The sequence below is a fragment of the Dysidea avara genome, chromosome 7, assembly GCF_963678975.1.
Source record: "Dysidea avara chromosome 7, odDysAvar1.4, whole genome shotgun sequence".
NCBI classification, from domain to species: Eukaryota; Metazoa; Porifera; class Demospongiae; order Dictyoceratida; family Dysideidae; genus Dysidea; species Dysidea avara.
This window is the reverse complement of record NC_089278.1, coordinates 22349840-22374814: the sequence shown is the minus strand read 5'-3', so window position 1 is coordinate 22374814 and position 24975 is coordinate 22349840. Positions and strand designations below refer to the sequence as shown.

At 38.4% G+C, this 24975-nt stretch overlaps 2 protein-coding genes across 3 annotated transcripts in view; one reads left to right on the top strand and one right to left on the bottom strand.

The window, feature by feature from the left end:
- Positions 1–77: 77 nt before the first annotated feature.
- LOC136262617 (calcium and integrin-binding protein 1-like) lies at positions 78–6388 on the bottom strand. Its single transcript, XM_066057006.1, has 8 exons — positions 6229–6388; positions 6134–6171; positions 4212–4353; positions 3779–3880; positions 3686–3728; positions 3273–3385; positions 3084–3175; positions 78–284 (listed from the first exon to the last, which is right to left on the bottom strand). Exons 1-8 carry the CDS (start codon positions 6280–6282, stop codon positions 263–265), a joined length of 606 nt encoding a protein of 201 aa, XP_065913078.1. The 5' UTR covers positions 6283–6388; the 3' UTR covers positions 78–262.
- Positions 6357–24975, top strand: part of LOC136262613 (uncharacterized) — a 39917-nt gene continuing 21298 nt past the window's right edge. Inside the window, exons 1-5 of one of the 2 annotated variants that reach the window (XM_066057003.1) lie at positions 6357–6961; positions 11573–12993; positions 14142–14263; positions 15453–15568; positions 16631–16802. In XM_066057003.1, coding sequence (XP_065913075.1) covers positions 6456–6961; positions 11573–12993; positions 14142–14263; positions 15453–15568; positions 16631–16802 — 2337 coding nt within the window. In that variant the 5' untranslated portion in view covers positions 6357–6455. The remainder of the gene's footprint in view (positions 6962–11572; positions 12994–14141; positions 14264–15452; positions 15569–16630; positions 16803–24975) is intronic. The other variant, XM_066057002.1, reaches the window with a different exon arrangement.

Genomic DNA, 24975 nt, shown 5'->3' with positions numbered 1-24975 from the left:
TTTTGCAACATAGTTTCACTAAGAAGATCAATAGCCCTACAATACAGGAAAGCAGACTGAAATGTTTGCTTTGCAAGTCATGGCATTCAATAGTCAGCTCTATCAAGCAAAAAATATTTAACAGTACACTAGTATATTAAGTAACAGTTTACTGATAAAAAGTAAAAACAAACACTTTAAGTAATTGTACCACCAAAAAAATAAATTAATTAAAAAATATTTGCTTTTACTGTACTTGAAAAATGTTCCAGTATCAGACACATCACAAGTTGAAACCAAATGTTCTACAATATGAACAGTGATGATAAAGTGAAAAAACATACAAAGAACAGAAACATGTAAAATGTATTGCATATTTATTTACACATATACATACATGTATTGGTGTGTATGTGGTGTAGTTGTAATGTGTGCATGCGTGTGTGCGTGCGTGTGTCTACGCTATTAGCCGCCACCTTTCATTTCACAACTTTTTTAACACTGAATTTTGTAAGCAGCACTCTTTTCACAGGGTTCGATTTTACCTACCTTCCTTTCTCCTTAATCCACAGACACAATGAAGACAGAAATTACAATAGCATTTCATTGTAATACTCTAATAGAGCACACACTTTTGGTGGCTTTCAATACAAGAATTTTCTTTGTCATTTAGTAGATTTAAACTAGAACTTTTATTTATAAGGTAGAAATTAAGTGAGGTGGCTAAGGATTTGGGTGTTGGTGTAGAGATACCTGGTTCAAACCCTGACAATTTTTTTTGACATTTTTGTGCACTTTTGATTACACAGTGGCTTGTTCTATTAGAGTACCTCAACCACAATTCTATACTTGCTTGGGTTGTGCTTTGTAACTCTGTAGCTGTTACTCCTTTGATATTCAAACCATCAAAAAAGTGTCACTGTTACAATAATTCTAGTCTACATACACACCAATATTCAAGTTATTCCCATACTTGGTTTACTCTGTAGTGACAAAGTACAATCAAGTATAAGTCCATAAGTCAATACATATTAATCAGATTCATTGAAAAGTTAGTACATGAATTCACCTTTATTATGTTCTTTGCAAGGCATTTCAGTTTTACATTTTGCAAAGTGTGTGAAAAGAAGAATGGCTCCCTCAGAAAATGTAAAAAAAAATCTTAGGCCACTCATACCTTGGGAATGGCTGAAATCAAATTTGGTGTGTACCTGGCAGACAGCTACAATGTAAGGACATTATGTTTTGGAGAAAGGTCATGCAGCTAAGCATGCGTAAAATCAGTGTTTTCCTTCTACATGCATGGCGTGGTGTGCAGGGTTCCTTGGCCTCAACATGCCTTCTTGTGTTATGGGAAAAACCATCTCAAGGTTAAGATATTCTAATAGAACAGTCACTACTAGTGAAATGCACTTGGAAATATAATCTTGCATGGAGGAATAGGTCAGAGATGGAGATAAAAGGATTGACCCTCAGAATAGTGCGAGAAATGAAGTGAAGTGTGTGCATGCAGTATTAACACATATTTATTATTGTTTATGTGTAATTTTGCTTCTTATAAAAGTAATATTATTTGCTTTGTGTCTTGTGAAACTTTTTATCAATGGGAATTCTAATGAGTAGAGTAGCTTAAAACGTATGTAAGGTGTGTTTGAAATTACATACTTCATCCATCTTGAAATCCATACAGATCAAAGCAATGTGTTATGTTATGGTCATTAGCTAGAGCTTTACAGTGACCAGCACTGAAGGTCTAGTATACTCAATGTCTAGATTTAGAAAATTTACAATAGAGCAGGTAACTTCAAATGGATGATCATGATTAAATACAGTTAAGACAAATCATTTTGGATGCATGTTTGTATTTTCAAGAATGCAAACATAAATTCCCAAGACCTATTACTGAAGTACAGGGTGCCGATAGTAGGTACCGTACGCAAGGAAATTTTGACGTCAAAAAAATTTGACGAATTTGACGCATCGGTTTAATTCGTCAAATTTAAATTCGTCAAATGTTTATAAGCGCCCTTAAAAGTACAGGTTTTGCCTACAATTTCTTCATTTCGTCAACATTTTATTCGTCAAATCTGCTGAAGTCTGAATTCGTCAAATTTTCCTTACGTACGGTACCTCATGCCAAAATAATAGGAGTCATGCTAATTGGCACGTGATAGGCACATGATAGACACATGATAGACTTTCATTTGATTAGATATCATGCATATGTTGTTTATGTGAATAGGAAGGTTGATGTGTACACATCGGCAGTAGCTAGTAATATTATGTGAGCATAAGCTCAGAATTACTGATCAATTCTTGCTGGCTCCACTTGTCTGTTGTCCAGTACATGATGGGTTGAGATTGTCATGCCAGTTGTTAGCAAGTAAGATTTACACAAGAGCATATAGGAACTGCTCCAGTTCGGTCAGAACTATTTGAATTCTACACATAATTTATATTCACAGTTCATTTTACTCTGATAGTGTAATACTCTAATAGAGCAGTTAGCTATTGGTTATACAACTACTAAAGTTTCAATGTGGATGATGTCCCCAGATCCCTCTAGAATGATTATACTTTGCATTTCACAGAGCGCACTCCACACACTGTGCAATGTTCTCCTGGATCTCCACTACCATCATTGTTTCCTAAACCCTTGCTACAAAATTATATTTCTATAAAACATTATTATGTGTTGAAATAACCAATTTTTGAAATTCTAACCTCAGAATTAATATAATGAACCTTGTGCAAAAGTTTAAAAGTAACCTGGCAGTGTTTATAACATTTTATGACAGGTTTATATTTTTAGAGTATGTCAGTTCTCACTGCCTCTTAATAGGTGGTCATAATACTCCTCTCCTACTCATTCTTGACTAATGTACCCTTATTACAAATAAATCACTTAGCTACTTAACTATGGCATTACAGCTAGACAGTTAGGGGATAAATCCCTCCCAGCTCCTAAGGTGTGAGTGGGAGCTAGGACTCCATCTTTTGTGATGGATTATTGTGTGTATGTGCGTGTATGTGCGTACATGCGTGTATGTGTAAGGGAATGCACAGACCCACACACATGACATCACGCATAACGTTAAACTTACAAATCAAAATCGGGAGATTTGCTGAGCACAACTTTAAAGTCAAACAGATTTAATCCAACACTATGAGAATCCTTACAAGCCTCTTCAAAAACCTTTAAATAAACAAACCCACATTCATAGCCAGTGACTCATACATACACAAGTGATCACATAACATTCCACACCACACACACCTACGTACTAACTAACCTTGTCAATAATCGTGGTCTTTGTCTCATCAGGAAGAACATCATCCTCCCCAGTTAGCCTGTCCATCATCATCTTCAGGTCTTCTCTACCGATGATGTTGTTATCGTCAAAATCTACAACGGATTATAACAAATAATAAACTGAAAAAGACGAGGAATAGAACACCATAGCAGTAGCACAAACAAACTTGGGCTATTTAAAGGAGAAAGCTTTCTTGGAATATATGACCCCCTTAAACCATTAGCAGCTAACTAGTCAGGCAATGACTAATTGAAAACCATAATAATTTGCAAAATTTGCGAATATAAATAATTCGTTATGTAGTATCTCAACATTGTACACTGTTAAGTATCAGTAAAAAAACTTATCTGTTTTTAATTAAGATCTACAAACATTCTTTTCTAACTGCTTACCATAAATACGGAAAGCAATTGGCACTTTTCTTTTTGCTGGCATCTGCAAAGGGTAAATATGTTTAGTTAGTCATAGAGAGCATGCGCATTCACCTTATAACTGAAATGAGCGACCATGTCCAGGAATTCCTCAAACGAGAGACGGTCTCCTGACAGAGAGAATACTTTTACTATTCGGTCCTTGAATGGATTCATCTGAGATTTATAATTTCACAACTATAACACACGTGTCTTGATACCAAGTAACTGTATTTATAGTCATATATCAATTAACAATATTTATAGCATATGTAACAAGCCAGTTCTCAGCAATGCCCTAGGGCCATTTATGTGTATGTACTGTATAAGACATACTATGTTTGTTGTGCACAAACAAAAAGTGAAATGCTCTTGAAATAAATGTATGCAACTAAGCATTGAAAACAACCAATGGCTCAAATACATCTGTTAGGTAAATAAGCTAGCTAGGAACCAGTTTCACAAAAAATAAGCATACAGAACCTAGAGACAAATACAAAATAATCACCTGTAGTTCATCCATTGTATTCATGATATAGGAGTTGGGGAGAGATGCTTCTAAGTTAGCAAACCCTTCAACATCCAGTGGACTTGGTAACTGCTCTTCACCACTATAAGCAGTGTAGAGTTGGTGCCATCTCTTGTAGATACTGTAACATGATATCACCAGTGTAACTATATGATGCACATGAAGAGATTCACAAAAATTCATGAGAGATGTATACACAGGACTTCCCATCAAACTTGTATCTGTGATGGTCTCAACACACGCACATTAAATGCACAAATACATATACACACACACTACACTCAAACGTAGAAGTACATTATACCATGTGTGTGTGCGTGCTCACATACACTACTACACACAGACACACGCTATGCACTGTGACACCTACATACTGCATACACAAACGTCACGGTTATACTACTAGCTTAGGCTAGTATTTCAGGACAGCTACTATTAAATTTTGAGGGAGGCGTTTATAGCTTAAGCTGCCCAAAAGTGTGGTGACCGTTCAGTATCAACACAAAAGAAATATACAATGAAACCTGTCTATTCCAGCCACCTCTGACCTTATTAAACAGGTGACTCTACATTGGGCAGGTCATTTTGCCACACAAATGACACATTTGGGGATTATTACAATGACCAGTTTAGAGTTACAATTTTATTGTGCTACACTACAAACACTGTATACACTAACAACTACATAAACAAGGTACACTTGATACAGTCAACAATTATGTTGACAGACTGAAAATAAACCAAAGAGTTAAGATGTGGTGACACATGATCAGATTATTTGTAATACACACTCTCTCATTTACAATTTGTGGTATTACATGTATATGTACATAGTGTGCATGTGTGTGTGTGTGTGTGTGTGCACGCGTGTGTTGTGAGTAGGACTTATGAGGCAGCATAGCCAAGTGGCTAGAGCATTGATCTTCCAGATATGATGCCCAATTACGCCAAATTGGTGTTGCTGTTTCCTTGAGCAAGAAACTTTACTCACATATTGCTCTAGTATACCCAGCTGTTTAAATGGGGACCCGGTAGCCTGTGCCAACTGGGGAAGCAACCCACCCAGCTGTAACATCAATGGGTACCTGGGGGAGCAAATGCCAACTGCCCATGTGTTGCATAGTCGGCGAAGGTCCAGGTGGGACTTCGGGTGCCCATATCTTCATCTGTGAGACATGCCACAGATTTGCCTGCGCTGAATCATAGTACAGGGTAGGCATGACCATGTTAGCATGGCAACTGTGGGCTTTGCTTTTTTTGCTTGTGTGTGTGTGTGTGTGTGTGTGTGTGTTTCCCCGTGCATGTCATTTCTGACATTGATTCTTTACATAGCAGTGGTGTATGTTCAACCAGCAAACACACGTGACATACACACATATATATGCTACACAGGCACACTACGCCTTAAAATTGCAGCTAATACTTTGTTTCTCATCCTAGCTGTGCTTTACTATTTTCTTTACCGCACCAATGTAGTTTGTTTCATATCGGTGATTTAATGCAACCATGCCTTGTGGCACTCCTGATGCAGTCATTTTTGTATTAAGTTAGTAACTTGCTACAGAAGACCAAGAAAGTTGCATACAAATCTGCCTGCCTACATTGTGTGTTGGTTGCCATGATGAGAAACATTTAGTAATGTGGTCTTACCAGTTGCATGCTGAAATGAGTTTTTAAAAAACCAGCTATATAATGCATGCCAGCAACACCCTTTCTGTTTCACTTTGATAGCATCTCATGGATCACATATATAATATTATTCACACCTACACAATCACATAAACCAACAAGTGACACAAATTTGATTGAGAACAGTAAGAATAGACACCGGACTTTCATATCACACTATCACACATGCACTCCTGTTCACCAACACATCAAATCTATTGCGCTAAACTTACTGGATTATCTCAGTTTGGTTGAGGATGCGGATCGATCTCTAGAGGATCAAAAAAGGATTTTGTCTTTCGTCGTATTTATAGTCACACTATCAAACCTCTAGTTCGTGTAGATCAGAGTCCCTGATCTTAAAACCGTTTCTGTTCCCCATAGGACACTGCGAGAGACACTGTAAGCATAGAGAGTTCCGTCACGCCCACATTCCGGCGTTACCAAGTTGTAAGCGCTGTGCGTCAAATGGAACCAATGCCAAACGTGGAAAAGTCACTCCCATAAAATGTAATAAACGATATACCTCACTTATATGGGTGAGCAGATAGGACCATGTCGAAGCAGAAGTTTTACTTTAGGATTCATCCTCAAGGATTAAGTGTAAAATGTACCAGCGGGTATCTAGCCGACGTAGAGAAGTTACCACCATTATATTTGGCGGTGCAGAAGGGCTCACATTCCGCCAACACCACCGCTGTAAAACTTACCTCCTCCAAGTACAAGCCAGGTTGTTTCTCAGCAAGCTGGAAGACCAACGACTCTGAGAATATTGTTGAAATGACACTACCCTTAACGCGGCGTAAGGACGTTAAAGGATTCGAGTCGAAGGATATAAAGTTTTTAATAAAATTTGATGACTCAGCCACAGGCAAGCAACAGTGTTTGGCTAGTTGTAAATTTGACGTGACAACACTGCACCTGGGGCACAAGAAGTCAGAAAGGAAAGTGCTGGAGTTGATACCATCAAGAAGTGCTGAGGAAGCATTCAAGTCAGTGTCAGTTGTCATGACAATATCATATGGGACAGCCAGTGCTTCAGCAGTAGCTGTGGACAGTGGGTGAGTGTGATAGTGAGGGAGAGAAGGTGTTGAAAATATGTAATTAGCACCAATTGTATCATGGTTGTTGATTTGTCTGTACTTACAGTAAGTACCTGTGTGGGACTGCCTCTGGTGGGCATTGGTCTACTTTCCTATAGTGTGTGTGTTTGTGTTTAGTGTAGTAGGGTACGCGTGTGTATATGTGTGACTGTATATGTGTGACTGTGTATATGTGTGACTGTGTATATGTGTGACTGTGTATATGTGTGACTGTGTATATGTGTGACTGTGTATATGTGTGACTGTGTATGCATGTGTTGTGATGTGTACAATAGCCGATCTTGTTTGTTATCGATATCAATCATGGCAAATATTAGCCAATAGCAACACTATTTTTCTTTTCAATGGTTATTTAGTATGGATAGAGTACCAACCATGTGTTTTGTCACACTGTAATTGTCACATGGTACACTGGTGCTTTTGATGATGTGTGAACTAAAAGTATAAATTTGTATTTTCTATCCATCTTTTTCATCTATTGAACAAAGTTACTTTCAAATAGTATTTGACTGCTATATACCACATGTAAGGGTGTGGTGTGAGCTAATAAGTAACAACTAAGTAGTTGAAAATATGACAGACATCTCTCTCTGGGATAGCAGCTGGGTAGAAGTATTCCTTGTGATGTGGTGTAGAGTTTGTTTTACTGTACACACATGTATGTATGTGTGTACATGTTATACATGTGTGTTGTGTGTGTGCTTATACATGCATGCCGTTTTTGCACTTACTAATGTGAACAGAGTAAATACTACATGACACACACATACAGAGACAACCATCACACAGACACACACACGAATATACACACACTTGCATGCTTGGTTGTACTTGTGCGCAGCATGCATGTGTGTGGCGCCCGCACACACACACACACACACACGTATATGCATACATGTAATATAGTAAATATACACACTTTGAAATTGTTTTTTTTGTCCCTTGTGATATCACTGTCCATTTAAGATGCCTTGAGTGCAAGGTGCATAAAATGTAAGGTATGGTTCAGAAATTACAGTTTGCTCAGCATAGTTTTTTTTGTTGCATTGTCCCTTATAATGCTCACCAGGATTTCCACCCAAGAAACTTCTTCATCCCTTTTTTGCAATCCTAAATACATCATTTTCGCTGTTAATAAGGTGGATTGTCTGTGCTAATTCAATAAGTAGGTAAAAATGTTTTAAGGTGTTAGGGGGCTGTTTGGGTTGCAATGGGGTGTGGATATTAGAGTGGTGTGGTACTGCAATACTTTTTTGATGTAGCCACTCCTTAGTGCTGGTAGCGAATAAATAACTTTTATTGAATAGCTTAGGGGGGTGATTTTACGGTATGGAACATGACACAGTGAAACAATAACACTCTATTTATGTATATAAGGGCAAGAGTCCACATTAACTGTATAAATAACATCTAGACCAATAAACTGGCCAAGTGGCTCAATTAGCTATGCTGTTATAATTTTGAAAAACAGTTGCGGACAGATATAAGCAACCATAGTTTACAATTCAATATTAGCTGTTGTAACTATAGGGGCAAAAATTCCTGACTCACTATGGTAACAAGCCTGTAGTGGTTATAGTGTGGTAAGCTTGTGTATGCACCCCTCATCTTCAACATTTCTCATGCTGAGTCTTGTCTATTAGTTACAAATGCTGGCACAATTGTCATACATGTACATTACGCAATAGCTATTGAATGTGTTTTCGATGCTGTCGTCTTGCCAATGTCATCGTCTACACAGTTAGATTTGAGCAACCCTGCGCGGTACTGTATGTCCATGAGCTCACAGCATCATATCTGACAGCTTAATTTGTCAAGATTAAGGTACTTACAAAGGATATGTGGCTGGTATTCAAGCTGTGGCTTCTAATCAGAAGTAGGACATGTGTTGGCATGTGGTATTAAAGTTGTGAACTACTAGCTTAGCCTGTTCACACCACTTGGTCTATTGAATGATACACAATAGTCCTTGGTATCTATTGTGATGTGGTGGTAATGGTTTAGTGACATGTTATCATTAGTAAGGAATGTAGTGTGAGCAATGGAGTGTGTTGTATTGTACTAATTATAGTCTAGCTATATGTTGTTACTCAAGTGTGGTCGTGTGGGTGCTTTATGTACCCCCAGTATATGGGACAGCAAAAATGTGTGATTGTAGTACTCCCTAAATGTGTCATTTGTGTACTAAGTGGCCTGACTTGGAAGTTTGACTACTATCTTCTGACTGACACAGACATATGATATACACAATGCACAAAATTATGATAACCTACGTAGAATCCATGTACATGTGTATTTATTAGGAAGTAACAGAATTTCTGTATTGTAAAATATTTTGTGGAATCAGTTGAATTATTTGCATCCCGGCCTTCAATATTTGGTGGCTTTATTCCAATGATATATGATACACAAACAAATTAATGTTTAAGTCATTATCTTCCCAAGTTAAATTTCGCATCAATGGCATGAAAGATCCTTAAGAAAATTGATGAGATCTTCAACCAGTAATGTCTCCCCACGTATGTGGCCATCCATATATCGTGAGATAGTTATTTAGTTTATGCCTCTCCTTTCTGTCATTATAAGGAGTTTTAGCTAGGGCGATGCAAGGCAATCTGACAAGTATTCTGATTACTGTTGTCAAAGCAACCAGTCTATTTTTTGTAGTTGTTCTGTGACACTAAATGGTTTTCTGAAATCATTAAAACTAAGGCATGTATTTGTAATGTGACTGTTCTAGACTAACGCCTTTTGTTGGGGCAAGCCTGAGTGAGCCCCAGTAATGTCAGTTAAGCATGGTATGTACGTCGTGTGCACGAAAAACTTTCCTGAAGAAACCAGAAGACCCCATACTTAGTAGTTGAAATGGTATGTATGTTGCATACATGAAAATTCCTTGAAGGAACCTGAAAATTCCACACTTGTAATTGAAATGGTACAAACATTGCATGCACAAATTTTCCTGAAATGTGCTTATTAGCTGTCGCTCCTCATTATAGTGACTGTGTCTAGTAGGTCCCAAACATAGCTAAAGTGTACGCCATGATCTATTTAATAAGACCACCCTAACCTTGTCAAGCAGTGTAGGTCCCAAGTACAGTGAAGGTATGCTTCATGACCTCATTATAAAGACCATATACCAAGTGTACTCTATAATGTTGCATGCGTATCAAGTTTGACAAAACTGTGTTCAACAAATGCAAGATTTGCAGTGTGTGTTTAATAAACACCTCAACTGATGTGTTTGGGTGACAGTGAAATTGTTCATACAACCACCCTCTGTGTTATTTTGTGTGTAAGTGAAATAGACGTCTTGTGCGTTTTGCATGTGCTCCAAAGGCTTTAAGAAATAGCAATATGATCTTGCTACTACTGCTATATGATGTTGTTTTTCTGCTATACTAGACATGTCAATAGGTTGGGGGATTGTGTATATAATGACCACACATGCACACATTCATATCATATGATGGTATGGTAACTCTATCTGAGTATATTGTTGTAATTGAACACTAGTGAAATCATGAGATTTGTGTGTGTGTGGTGTTACTGTGTAATGATAGTAATATCATACAGTGCAGTAGCACTGCATAGCAGGGATCATGAAGGTTTACAATTTCCTACCAATAATATTCACTATAAACCAACCTTACTAGCTAAACACAACAATACTGCAGTGTTTGTTCACAGTCTACTGCAGTGTTTACCCTAGTTTATGTCACTTTTGTTGCTGCCTACTAGGCTACAAATTTTTCCCCTTCCGCTTGGTTATTAGGTTGTTCATGGCACAACATAGCCACACAAGCATTGATTTGAGTTTGGTACTTCCCTAATAAAGAAATTCACCTGACTATATAACCTTGTATGTATTCCTATTGTAATGACTTTAATGGATAACATTTCATAATTGGGTGAAGTAACTGATTACAGCCAGGTAGTTGAATAGTATAGCATCCTTCACAATTATGCTATGAATGGACACTCATATATAGAAGGATGGCTGAATGCATTTAGTTAGAGTTGTAAGGATACAAGTACTACTTGCAGTATAGTACTGTCAATCCACGACGAGACATGTGTAATAAAACATGACTCTGTAATTCATCACTTTAATAGAACATACACTGAAGTTTTGAATGAAAAACTAATCATCTTTCTGTTAAGTTTGTCATTGCAACAAGGGGTCACAATCATTGACATTTAACTTTTCCTTAAACACTGTGCGGGAGTTGAAAAGGAAATATGTTTCTTAAGCACTTGCAAATTTGGCATCAATACTCAAGTATTTATAGCACTGTACAAAATACTGTAATTGAGCAGTCGTTTCCAAAAGTGTGATGAGAATAACCCAACAGCAATGTTCCCTTGCATTGCACCTTAGCTTTGGAGTGTTGGTATACTTGAATAACATGATTCCAAATTGTGTGTACTTGTAAGCAGTGTTTACATGTGTTTGTGTATGTGGACACATCACTATACACATTCACAATGATTCAATAAACAATGCTTTTAGTGCACTCTTATGGTATGTGATTGTTATTTACTATATGTATGTTACCTTTTTGTTAGCTCTGAACGAAGCGGTAGTCTTTCTCCTCCTCCAGTAACTGAGGCCTTTGTCCACGAAGTTAAGGTTGAAGCAGCCAACACTCCACCAGTAAAGCCTCCCAGAAGACAAAAACAGCAGCAACAGCAACAACAGATACACAAACAACCTGTTGAAAGGGAAGAAGAACAAATGATACCAAAACTACCACAGGTGACAAATGGATATGACAAGCAGCATGCCAACAAGGAACAAGAGCAACAACAGCAGCCATTACAACAGCAGCAAGTAGTTGTGGTAGAAGAAGACCAAATAGCTGATGGTCCCCACCAACCATTAGTGGAGGATGTTGGTCCTGCTATAGTCAGTGTAGATGATCACAAAAATGATACTAAAATTGACGAACAACAGGAATCAGATAATGTCAAAAAGAAACCAGAGGCACTTCAAAACATTCCCGACAATGATGCAACAGCTACTACTACTTCTCCAAAGAGGAAAGTTGGACGGTCAGGTGATGACTCGTATTCGGAGAGTCCAGTGTCCAGTATACCATCTCCAAATTCTGTAAGAGAAGAGGAAAATGGTGCTATTAGTCCACTACAAAATGGCGACACAATAACTGACCACACCCCTGTTAGAAGCAGTCAACTTTCTCCACGTCGGAGGGCTTTGTCTGTTGATGTGTTATCACCAACTGCAGATGATAAGATGCCCATATTTGTCTCCACTGATCAGCAATCACGACGTCGCACACAAACCACATATGGTGATCAGAGAAAAAAAGCTCCCCCCATACCAAGCAACAAATCTGCTAATAAGAGTTCACTAGTAAATGGATCTGGTTTGGGTAACTTAAGAAAACCGGTACAAAGCTCCGTGAGCTCATACACTGGTGCAAGCAAAAATAGTGAAGGAATTGACTTTCATGGCAAGTTTGATATTCTTGGTGTGCTGCGAGTGCAATTAAGAGGCATCTCAATCCCAGATGTAACAGGAGAGTTAATGGAGAACCCATCCCCATCTAGGGGACGGTCTGTGTCTGTTGGAGCAATGTCCGTCCCTAATGCCACTCATGGGATATATTGTGTATTCACTATCAATGGCGGCAACACATCAGCTAAAAGTGACACATGTAAGATTCTTCCTTACAGACCAGTTTTGTGGGAGGACACTGAAAAAGAAAAACTATTTTTTACTAATCACTCTAGACAGCTGTTTGTATTGTGTCGTAAGGTGCCTCTTCTGAAGAAGAAAGGGAAATCGAAGGCAAACACTGAAGTGTGTGTTGGAGCCAGTGTTATGAAAATAATTGAAGTTACCCCTAGTGTATTGGAAAGGAAGAATAAATCAGATTTTACCTCTCCGGATGGATTACAGTGGTTTAACCAATCATTGCCGCTACAACCAAAAGGACAGATTGAATTGTCAGTTTGTTTTCAAGGTATGTTATATAAGTGGTAAGAGTATCCTTTAAGAGAGTCCTCTCACTGATCTACATTATTACTACACACTTTTACACTGTAACATAATAGCACTATTACACTCGAGGACAATGACATATTGAGCATAATCCTGTGCTAAGATATATATCCAGATCTTGTAGGATGAATGTTGATCCCAGTATTACTACCAGCTGTAGATTTGTTAAAAGTTGATTCCATTTACTGGTATCTTCTTCATCCAGTCTTCAAAGCTTCACTATTGCTATAGAAAGATTGATTGTAAATTTATCTCAATTGTTAGGCAAGGGTTTGGTACGCAATAGGCCATCTTATCTTCTTTAACTGGACACAATCTCAAATACTAGCAGTGTTCTCACTACTACTAAATCATAGATATATGACTCTTAATAGGGATTGGAAATGGTGCCACATGCCCAGTATACTATCTGTACAATTGACGTCACTGGTTAGATACAAGGCGCGTTTTGCTTGTTACCGCTTTGAAGAGCATGAAAAGACTAACATTTCTCTTCACTGTAGACTATCAGTGTAGGTTTAGTAGAATATGAAAGTTCTCTAAGGTTGAGCGATATAAGCCGCTTTGGTGGAAGTCACTGACTGGCCTTTCCCACTTGTCATATGCTGCTTCAGTATCGCTTCTACACCAAGGTACGTTTCTGTTCCTGTAGCAGCTGTGTACACCTTCTGGTATCAACAATATGTGGCTTTTTAGAATCCCTTTGGTCATTAGAATTGAACAGTATGGTTTGTAAGCCACACCTCTAGTTTAAACGCTGCATATTTCCTTGGTTACAACTTGGCTAGGTGTTGTTGTACTGTCGTGTTTCTGTTCTCCTAACTCTGTACAGCTGCTGTCTAGTGTAACCGTTTGTCTTTCAAGCTTTAATCTAATGCCAAAGCTGTGGAACAAAGCTAGTAGGATGGTAGCATACTTCGCTCTTTGGTTCTAAATCATTCTCGCAAAACCTTTAAAACTTTATCTGGGGACAATTAAATTAGTATATGATACAAATTACAGAAACCATCCGTAACATTCGAAACAAGCCTACTTCTGGCATGTGACGCCATTTCCAATCCCTATTAGGAGTCATATATCTATGCTAATATGCTGTATCACGTCTTACAGGTTTGACACCACGTTTCAAGGTCAGTAGTGAAGGCGTTATTAGAGTAATGAAGGTGAATGGTATTGATTGTCCGTCTGATGTTGACCTGTCCTGCACAGTAAAATTAGACGATGACATGTTGGTAAGTATTACAGTAGTCCGTGTGGTGTGTGCATGCATGCATGCGTGTGTGTTGTCATACAGATTGCTAAAGTGCAACTGAAACAAGTAGCACGGTAGCGGCAATCTCTGTGCGAGGCATAGTCTAGTCTTACAGTAGGCCAGCTTCTTTCGTGAGCCACACCCACTTTAATATCGGGAATGTGTAATACTGTGTTTGTAAGCATATGTGATCTTACAGCATGTTTTAATCACAGTGGCCTACTACTGCCTCCATACATTGTGATAAAACTTTTTTTTTTTTTTTTGTCTATTGACCAACTGGGAGGGAATCATTGACCAAGGTTCCAGGTTCAATACCTGGGTGGTAGTGATGACTGTACTGTTGTTTCCATGTGTAAGAAATTTCTCTAGTCTGGGACTCTATTCGCAATCACTAGAAAATTGGTGTGCATTCTATTAGAGTACATAAGACAGTGGCTTGTGTATAACTTGTGTAGAAATACAGTGACCAGAGAAATTATGTGTGTTCTATTAGAATACCATGACTAGAGAATTAGTGTGTGTTCTATTAGAGCTATCTGACATGAACCTAAGTGGCATATGATATTCACCACTGGCCTACTCAATCATAGCCCAATTATAGAACTTGGCACATCAGCAGTCAATTAAAGAAGATTGCTTGTGTGACAAATTTTGTTGTTTTGTAGTATTATAATAGATATTTAGCTGGTCACGTGTCACGGTGCTTATATTTATTTAGCTGGTTAAACATTAAGAATTCATCCCTATGGGTATAAGAAACTTGTTTGTAGGATTAAGAACAGTGTCCATAGGATTAGGAGCAGCACTAGGAACAGCACTCCTAGGTTTAGGAATGCACTCCTATTATTTGGAAAAGCCCCCCTGGGATTAGGAATTGCATTCCTAAGATTAGGAAAAAGCCCAACTAGGATTAGGACATCATTTTTCAACAGTTGGGTTAGGGTATAGATTATATTTGTAACAATTAACTAGAAGAGGAGTTGTTAGGAAGCAGTGGTTACACAGTAGGTACGGCATGGTGCTCTAAACCTAGAGGTCAAGTTCTACTTTTCTTTCTTTGTTTTGTTATACTTTTGTGTATTTTTCTTCAAATCTAATTTGTAATGGCCAGTTAAATGTCAATAGCATTGTAGTGTATATTCCTTACTATACAATTTCTATTGTAGGACTCCACTAATGTCTACACAGTAGATGAGTGTGCAGAACAAGGATGGTATGATGAGCCAATCAGCTTTAAGGCCAGGAAGAGCCTGGACTTTGTTGTCCAAATATGGGCATACAGGTACTGTATAATAGAAAGGCTAGAGAAGGATAATTTTTTTAGTATCTGAAGCTACTTGTCTGTGGTATTTATCATGCCTTAGATTCATTCTTCAACTGTGACCAGATCTGCAAGATTTACACATGTTTGCGGACTTCGAGCAAACCTAATTTTACAAATAGAATTCAATGGGGTGAAACATTATGAATAATAAAACAAGTTGATACTGTGCTATCATGTTTTCGTTTCTGTACAAAGGGGCCCATGCCCCTCTTTAAGCTAAAATAGATGCACTATTCCTGGTAGCTTACTGGGCACTTGTCACGTTGTTTTTTATTTGTTGTACGCCAGTTAGATGGCACCTACTGAACTGTTTCACATGGTTTCAGTGACTGGCCACACCCCCTTCAAGTAAACATGATGAAAGCTAAGCTTTAATAGAGTAAACAGCATTTTATCCATTGAAAGAATCTGTAACTCAAAGCCTGTTTGCTTACATGGGTGTTGGGCAGACACACAGACGCAGACACACAGTTTTTGCCAGACCAATTTCAGGAAACTAGGTTCGCACCCACAGCTGCGTGCATCTAGTTTAAAAGCTGTAAATGTTTAGAGTGTTTGTTTTACAATGAAGGAAGGTGCCAAAAGCAAAAACTTTGGTGTCATAGTATTCCCCAAAGTTTGAAACTCTTTGATTGATGTCAGTGCTCCTAAGGAGATGGAAGATATGAGCATTAGTTTATATCATGGTAGACGTGCAATTCACTCTAATCTTTTTCTCAGTTTTCACCTTTCCCTGGTCATACGTAGGTAAAAAGTGATTGATTATGAGGGATTGTCAGACAAAGGAAATGCAATAAAATGTTAGAAAAATGCTATAGAATGTGGGGTTCTTGCAAATCCAGACACAATTGTAGATTTACTAAATTCACTGGTTTTTAGTCTCCACTTTTATAATCTGCACAAGCAACCACAAAATGAAAAGTAAAGGTATTCATCAAAATGTAATGTTCTATTTAGAAAAGTAGAAAGTTGGCAAATGTGTACAACTGTGTAATATATGGTTGCTCTTTGTTACCATAGTGATGATGGGTCAGCTAAGTGGTGTGGACTGACAATGTTGCCATTAGCAACACTACTGCACGAAAGTGACCTGCACAAGTCATGGGCAATGACCCCCACTGGTGGCAAAGACCGAGAGGTGTTTGTCTATCATGAGAATGAGCGAACCATCACTTGTCCTGTGGAACCACAGGTAATGTAGTCTATTTTATACCTGGTAAATGAAGAGGTAGGATTTAGCAAGGATACAGCTTACCTTGTAGAAGTTTTGTATGTCAGTTGTACCCAACTAGAAGTCTTAACCATTGCAGTCAAAAGTATTTCATGACTGGAATCTTTATAGTATTGTAGTTTCCATGTGGTCAAACTGTTGTGGGTACAATAGGCAAATATCAAGCTTTGAATCTACATTATGGAGCTTGCTAAATCTTACACATTTATTGTCTTGTCATTTATTTTGATACAGTTATTCAACAATCCCCTAAATTTGTGTCTAAAGTATAAGTTGGTCAATAGTGGTAATAAAAGTTGTGAGCAAAAAATGGCACAAATACATACATATATATATATATATATAGCTTGGATATTATGTTGTTTCAAATTAGTTACGAGGTTGCTTGTTTCAACAGCCAAAGATAATAAAACATATGCAGTATTATTACCAATATCCTGGCTATACTAGAACTTCTAGGGCAAAGTGTTTTTTTTTTTGTGTCCAACTGAACACATTTTCAGAGCCTATCTGCCTTTACTGTTCACTCTTCCTTTAAGGCCATGTTGACCACAGGCTTGAGAGATTGCTTAAAAGTGCCTTATGTTGGGCATGTTTTGTGGTAGCAGACAAAACATTTTGATAGTGATGAATTCAATAAGGTCTAGTGTAGGAGGTAAGGAACACCTTTCGTGGAATTGAAACTGTTCAGTTGGACTAATAGATATTGCTTCTTGAAAGTCTAGTGGGGTAGCTCTGTGGTTACTGAACAATTATCTTGTTTTCTGTTTTTAACACTACAGTGGTACTGTGTTGTATGACTGAATGTGTAGTGTAGGAAAGTTGTGCCAGCTTTCACCTTAATCCTAACCCCTACTGTTTACTTAAGGAATTGCTTATAAATACTGCATGGCTTCATGTGAATGAGCAGCAGAACATGTTGTAAGCTATCTGCCTGTATATAAACTTTCAGCATACAAACAAGGAACTCACCCACTACGACGTGCTGAATCATTTTGCGTCCTTCCACGTTTGTATTGTCATTGTGTTAGTCCGAGAGTGATGATATCACGTGATATCTATATACTAACTGAATCACCATCACGTGAGGAGTAAAATGGCACCAAGCAAAAGGCGATACAACAAAGTACAGCTGAGTTATGGCCTTTTGTACATCGTTGTGTGAAGAAGGAAGACGGAGGGATAGTTCTTTAACTCTTTCAAAGTGAAGCGAGTATCTCTGGGTTGGACAGACCCAACGAAATATGGGACCATTCAAACCGAAATTTAATGATGAGTAAGATGGTGTGTGTTGTTTTTAGATACCTTTAACAGTTTTTGTGTTATAGACTTTAGTTTTAAAAAGCATGCATGCGATCCAGTTTACTGGATTATGTGTTTTCAGTGCTTGCATTTTATAAAACAGCTGCGGGTTTAAGAGATGGCTTGTAATTGCTTATGAACTAGTAAAGGATTTTTTTTGTAGAAAGGAAGCCATTAGTAGTTGTTAGCTGTGGAGTCTTGCCACAAACATAATCATATCTATTTCCCAGAAGTTGTAATCATGTAGTGATTGTGAGCAATTCAGAGAAACTGTGTCCTTGTACCTCAAAGTACCCCATGTGGAGCCAAATGGATATTAGTTTATTTATTAAGGCTTTACAGCACAAGTGCTGAAGGTCTGTAGGACACCTGGTCCTACAGCCTGTTTAAAGGTATTACAGAAAGTGTGTTTGAAAAGGTGGAGAAAGGAGAAACAATCCATGACTGGACCTAGGCAGCCTCGATCCGATTAACACTTCAATGCTTACAGGAGTCTGCCAGGTGGTCAGGATGTTTTCTCCTTGTCAATTTCATGTATATGTATCCAAGGAACTCTAGAGAGTGACTTATTATCTCAAAGTACCCCATGTGGAACCAAATGGATATTAGTTTATTTATTAAGGCTTTACAGCACAAGTGCTGAAAGTCTGTAGGACACCTGGTCCTACAGCCTGTTTAAAGGTGTTACAGAAAGTGTGTTTGAAAAGGTGGAGAAAGGAGAAAAAATCCATGACTGGACCTAGGCAGCCTCGAACCTATATTTTTGTTCCTATACTGGCTTTTATACAATGTACAAGTGAAGAAAAAAAGTGGTGAAACAAAGAAGGTTTATGAAGAATAAATTCCTTCAGTCTATAACTGACTTAGGAATTTAAGGTGGCACTGAAGTAATTATGTGAAGCCGTACAATGCCCATTTGTCACTATTAAAATTAGCCCACGCGCTTAATTAGCTATTTTAAGGTGGTGGAGAACTCCGCTTGTGAACCATGTAGTCTACATTTAAAGGGTTCTTATGATAGTCTTTAATGTTGTAGCTTAGCATGCCAAATTCCGTTAAATCACCCGCTTTAATTTCGTGGCTATTAAACTCTGAACTTACGAGCCAATTTTAAAAATAACTCACCCCAGAAACAACCTAGCGCTAAGCCGCCTTGGCTCTTATGGTTTCTCACCTTGTAGAACAACTCTATGGAATCCTTTTTAACGATAACAACGTGGAAACTGGTTAAAATGCAAACTACCTCTGCCAAATTTTGAGAGTCTATGGTAAGTAAATATGCAGTTATTTCACGAATTGTGAGACAGTGTAACTGGCCAGAGTGCGCTCCGTAAAGCAGTAATCATGCGATGACAGCTGGTGTTGTTCGCTGTGAAGTTACCAGAGTTTTGACAAGGTGATGAAGTTAGTACGTGAATATCGTTACTTGTATCAGCAATAGTAGCCTGACAGTCTGATAGAGCTGGTTCTTTCAATATTTCGAAGTGCTTCGCTTTGTTCTATTAGTTTTCCGTGTTTTTCGTGCATGACCACAAAAGTGATGTCCCATTGGCCTTGTAAGGCTTCATTTGATTACTTCAGCGCCACCTTAATGTCCACTATAGTCAGTACACCTGAGCCTGAGCCCTGCCAAATATACTAATATCAAAGAGGTGAACATGTGTTCACTCCCAATGGTTTTGTACTGGAACAAGCATGTTTTTATGTTGTAAACATGTTTGTGCACCTGAATTGTCCATACTAAATATATGGGATATTTTTAAAGCCTCATAACTCACTTGTTCTTGCCAGTATCAAAGCGCTTTTTTGATAAACAGTTCCAGCATTTGAAGGGCTTCACAATGCTACTAAATGTTTGAGCAGCTGGCCCTTGTAACAAGAATTATTAACAAGAAATGAGGGCTCAGATGAACGAGCAGACTAGTATACCTGCAGGTATAGGCAACCTTCCTTATTTCACCACTTTTTAGCTATTCCCTTGTTTCACTACTTTTTTTTTCTTTGATCCCTTTACTTTTTGTAACCTGCTCAAAGTTGAGTTTGTAAAAAAAATTAAAGATATGGTTGAAAAGAAAACTCATCAGCTGGATTTGAATTTGTGACCTCTTGCATACCAAGTCACCATGGTGTTCACTGTGATGCAATGGATGAATGAAAGCATGCTGAAGCTCGTGATAAAAATCTTTAAGTAGGTAAGCATTTCATTTTGAGGTACAAAAATCACAAAGCAAATCACAGTTGAGTTCACTTGGGAAATCACTGTGTGATAGTGGAGACATGTGTTGTGTGTGGGTATAGACAGTAGCTAGTGGCGGTTTTCAGTGAACAGAGTCTGGTTTTATGGTTATATGAGAAATTACTGTGCGACAGGTGTTGTGTGTGGGTACAGGTAGTAGTTAATAGCGGTTTTTCAACAAACCAACTGCAGTGTCATGTCACCTAGTAGCGGTTTTTCAAAGAATTCCAGGGTCTGGTTTGTGCTTTCAATGAATTAGATTTAAGGAAGCATTTATTTGTGTCAGTATATGATAAATCAATTAATTCCTGGAAAGTGTCATATTCATAATAGCAAGAGTACATAATAAAAAAATACCCTTCCTATGTACTCTTGATAGTAGTTTTATGGTTATTATGATTCTTTACAGAGACCACTGGATTTAAACAAAATATGTTTAAGTAACTTTTTTTGTAACATCGTACGATAGTACTGGTACTGTATAGTAGGGATTGGTAAGAAATCATATGGTTTTGTGGATTTTCACACCTTAAAAAACGAATGTTTTGATGTACAGTTAGTTTTAAAAATTTTGAAATTCACCTACACACCTACATTTTGCCTGCCTGCCTGCCTGCCTGCCTGCCTGCCTGCCTGCCTGCCTGCCTGCCTGCCTGCCTGCCTGCCTGCCTGCCTGCCTGCCTGCCTGCCTGCCTGCCTGCCTGCCTGCCTGCCTGCCTGCCTGCCTGCCTGCCTGCCTGCCTGCCTGCCTGCCTGCCTGCCTGCCTGCCTGCCTGCCTGCCTGCCTGCTGCAAGACCCAGGGTGTACGGCTCCAGAAATTTCTGACAGCCAAGGTAATGACGGCGGATTCACGAATCTGTTGTTACATTTTGCCTTGCTGTTTGCTTTCATCATTCATTCGCTTCTTTGTTCTTCTCGAAAGATGATTAATAGTTGTGGCGCTTAATAGCAGCGGCACACGCCACAACCCAAACACATGATTTTAACGAAGTGTGAATACGTGTGTGTAAGATGAGGGTGAACGGGTATCAAGGAGTTGTCTCTAGCATTTATTAACGCTGGGTAGTCGTTTTTATAGTCTTAATTACCAGTTTAGCTTTTTTGTGAGGTAGCTAGCTAATAATGTCTTTGAGGGGCGGATCCACCAGACTTCTAAAAGCAAGAATTCCCTCTTACAATGGTGGACTCTTCAGCGATGTTTTACTGGCCTTAAACAGTTGCTGTAATAGCTTCAAAAGACAAAATGATAATTATTTTAGAGGCGCTTATTACGTACGAAGGTAAAAGAGCTGCATCAAGTGATATTTATACTATGTGGAAAACAAAAGAGTGTAATATAGCTAGCTAGCTAGACAAAAAAAGTAAACAAACTAGCTATTTAAAAATTTTTAAGCTTTAAAAGGAAGTAGGGGTTGATATGATATACAGTGAATATATACACGCTACAAAAAGTAAGGAAACAAGTTTAAAAATGTTACAGCTGAAATGAGAAATAAACCAGCAGTAAACAGTAAGGAAACAAGATTAGACGACTACTTGCTAAAATGAGACACACTTTAATCCCTACTTTTGGCTAATTCGATGGTCTCATTTCAAGATGCTAGCCAAAAGTAGGCATTAAAGTGTGTCTCATTTTAGCAAGTAGTCGTTTAATCTTGTTTCCTTATAGTCAGGCAGCAAATGTAATCTACTTTATAAATTTTGCCAACTCTATTTTTTCAGTACTTTTTCTTTATTAACATTCCAATGAACAAAATTCACCTTGTCTCCAAAGTTTTAAAGACCATTTTCAGTATTGGATTTAAAAAAATGAAAACCGAGCATTAATGCACTGAAACCGCCACATAAGTGATACATGGTAAATCCACATCAGATATGTAATATTTTATATGACAATAAATCAAGTTTCTCTCTGTCATTACTAAGACCAAGGTTAAAAACAAGCTTGACCACATCATAAAATCTGAATTTCACACCCTAAGACTTGTATTAGGTAACAAGCACACTATCGATTTCTAAGCATACAATACTAAAAACCAATCCTAATATAAGTGATGTGAAAATCATTAAAATCATTAAGTCTGAAATGTGTGAATAATTATCATCTTTATATTTATCTTAGAGTGCCTCATCTGTATCCTCTGGCCTATCATGAGCACTGTTTTGGCATTCATCTCCACACCCGCACAGATCTGAACAAGGCAACTGATTTTTTAAACAGCCACTGGACTTTCTGGTGCAGTATGTCTTGCAGTTACACTTCCTGAGTGCAAGCAGAACTTCAGGAGCTGGAGCCTTGATACAGTAGACTGGTTTCAGTCTGTCATCCTCTAACTGCCAGTAGTAGCATGTGGGTGAAGGAAGTTTTGGACAGGGTTTCTGGGAAGCCTTCCATACCAGTGCCATATGATATGCTCTCCATGTATGAGGAACTAGTGTTCCCAAGGTTGGAGGCAACTGTGCACCTTCCTTACTCTTTTGGGCAAACAGTGTCCATCTAAGCTCTCGCACAGAACATAAGTTCTTGTTACTTCGTCCATACAGCAGACATAGATATTGCTCCATTTGGTCAAGTATTCCATTCGGCATTTCATCTGTGAGTCCAAATTTGGAAAAAGCTCCCAGAATTTGATCATCAGCTTCCATAAAAGCTTTGAAGTGACTTGCTACACCCTTGCCAGCAAATGACCCAGTATTATCTGTCCCTTTGAAGGAATACCAGCCTATTAGTGCTTCAGTTCACTTATGTCCAAGCTTCTTGTAGGTCTCATAAATCGATATTCTTTCACCTTTCTTTCTGATGAGAGTGGTGGACCTGGGAAGCTTTATGCAGTGACCTGTAAGAAGTACGAAGACATCTGTATCCACAGAAAACACATCCAGGGTAGCATTTGGGTTCTTGTACATCACATCAAATGCATTTAAAAGTACAAGCTGATCCCCTTCTTCTAGATTGTGCCCACCAGCTTCCATCTCTGGCATACAGACAGCCACAGACAGAGGAACGTTAGCTTCAATCGTTGTGTGATGCATGACAATCAGCTTTTGGCCTCGGTCTTTATAGTATGTCATAAGCTTGTCTGATAGGTACTTGGTGAGTTCTGCTTTTGTCTCAATATGTGAAAGAAATGTCTTGAGGTTTTTGATATCAGTGTCATCATTCACGTAGTATCGGATTGGTGTCACCTTTAGAATTCTCTTGTCACGTGTTATTTCCTTCAAGGAGCCAGGGATGTACTGACTCGCAGCTCATCATACGCTGAACCCATTCCTGCCACAATATCAACAAACTTGTTGGCAAAGTGCACAGCTTTAAGCAAGTCAGGTGTTTTTGGTACCATGTTTACTATACACATGGCATCAATAATGAGCACCAAAGGACTTTCCCCTTGCAGGCTGGATGTGGATGTGCTTTCTGGAAGGGGCATATTGAGGATCAAGGATGCCACTTGTGATTTGCCTGAGAGCATTATCATTGACCCATCTGGACTGAAATTTGAAGGAGGGGCTACACTAAATTCAAAATCTCCTATTGCATCCTTAATTGCAAAGCTTGACCTGCTCTTGGCCACAACAAGTAACTGGGAAAGAAGCTTTCTTGTTTGATTGAAGTCAACTTGTCATTGACTTTTGTCTGTACTGTAGCACCAACGTTTTTAAAGTAGCACCAGTTGTTCTTTTTTTGAGAGTCCCAGAATTTAACAGTCTTCTCTGTCATTCTTGTAGAAACAAACTTTTCTAAAGCTTGTCTTCCTAGCCTGTCACGGTTTTCAATGTTACTGGCCACATTGCTTGGGACTACAGCAAATGTTACTAGATTGTACATGTCATCCTTTAGAAATGGATTTCCTTGTCTGGTTACAACCTTCATGATCTTTGCAGCATTTGCTATCATCCTACTACCCTTTTCTCCAAATACCTCATGATGAAGAGAACTAGGTTGTCTCATTTTAATTCCAGTATAATCCTTGAACTCTTGTGCAAATCTGGCAAGTGTGGGAGCTATAATAAAATATTTCTCCAAAGCATGCTCATCACCTGTGATGCCAATGAAACCTCCTTTAATCTTCATCTTCTTGTGCTCTTGTTCAATACCATGATCTGGATCGATAGCACTAAATGGAATATTGTGTTTCAAGATAGCAAAATTGCCTTCATCTAAAAACTTCCATGTCACATGATCTGTTGTCTGCAGCTCCAACATATCTGCTACATATAATGGGCCCCATCTTCCATAGTTGTACTGATCATGAGTATGAAAATAAGGCAACAGTTCTTCCATTTTAGCCAAGTGTAGCTTCCAGTTGCATGTTCGTGTTGCAGCAATGAACAGCAGTAGCACCTGCACCTGATCCATGTAGTTTGTGAGAAATTTCTGGATGCCCTTGCCACTCTGTTTCCACTCATCTAAATGTTCAAATACATGCTTATCTGATAAAGCTTTTCTGACTTCAACCACTTCTGACTTAAATTTCTCAGCCTTGCCATCTGTCTTTCCTTCTGAATACAATGCAAAGGCATCCAACATTTTACTCAGTTGGTTCTCATACTCTGCCCTTTCTTTATGTGAAAAGACTGCTTCCACATAGAGGGTA

Bases quoted from the DNA above. Each gene is read 5' to 3' on its own strand.
- LOC136262617 (XM_066057006.1), bottom strand. From the start codon at position 6,282: ATGGGGAACAGAAACGGTTTTAAGATCAGGGACTCTGATCTACACGAA. The intron at 3,729-3,778 runs GTGAATGCGCAT...TACCCTTTGCAG, and splicing joins TCGCTCATTTCAGTTATAAG to ATGCCAGCAAAAAGAAAAGT. The intron at 3,176-3,272 runs GTTAGTTAGTAC...GTTTATTTAAAG, and splicing joins AGACCACGATTATTGACAAG to GTTTTTGAAGAGGCTTGTAA.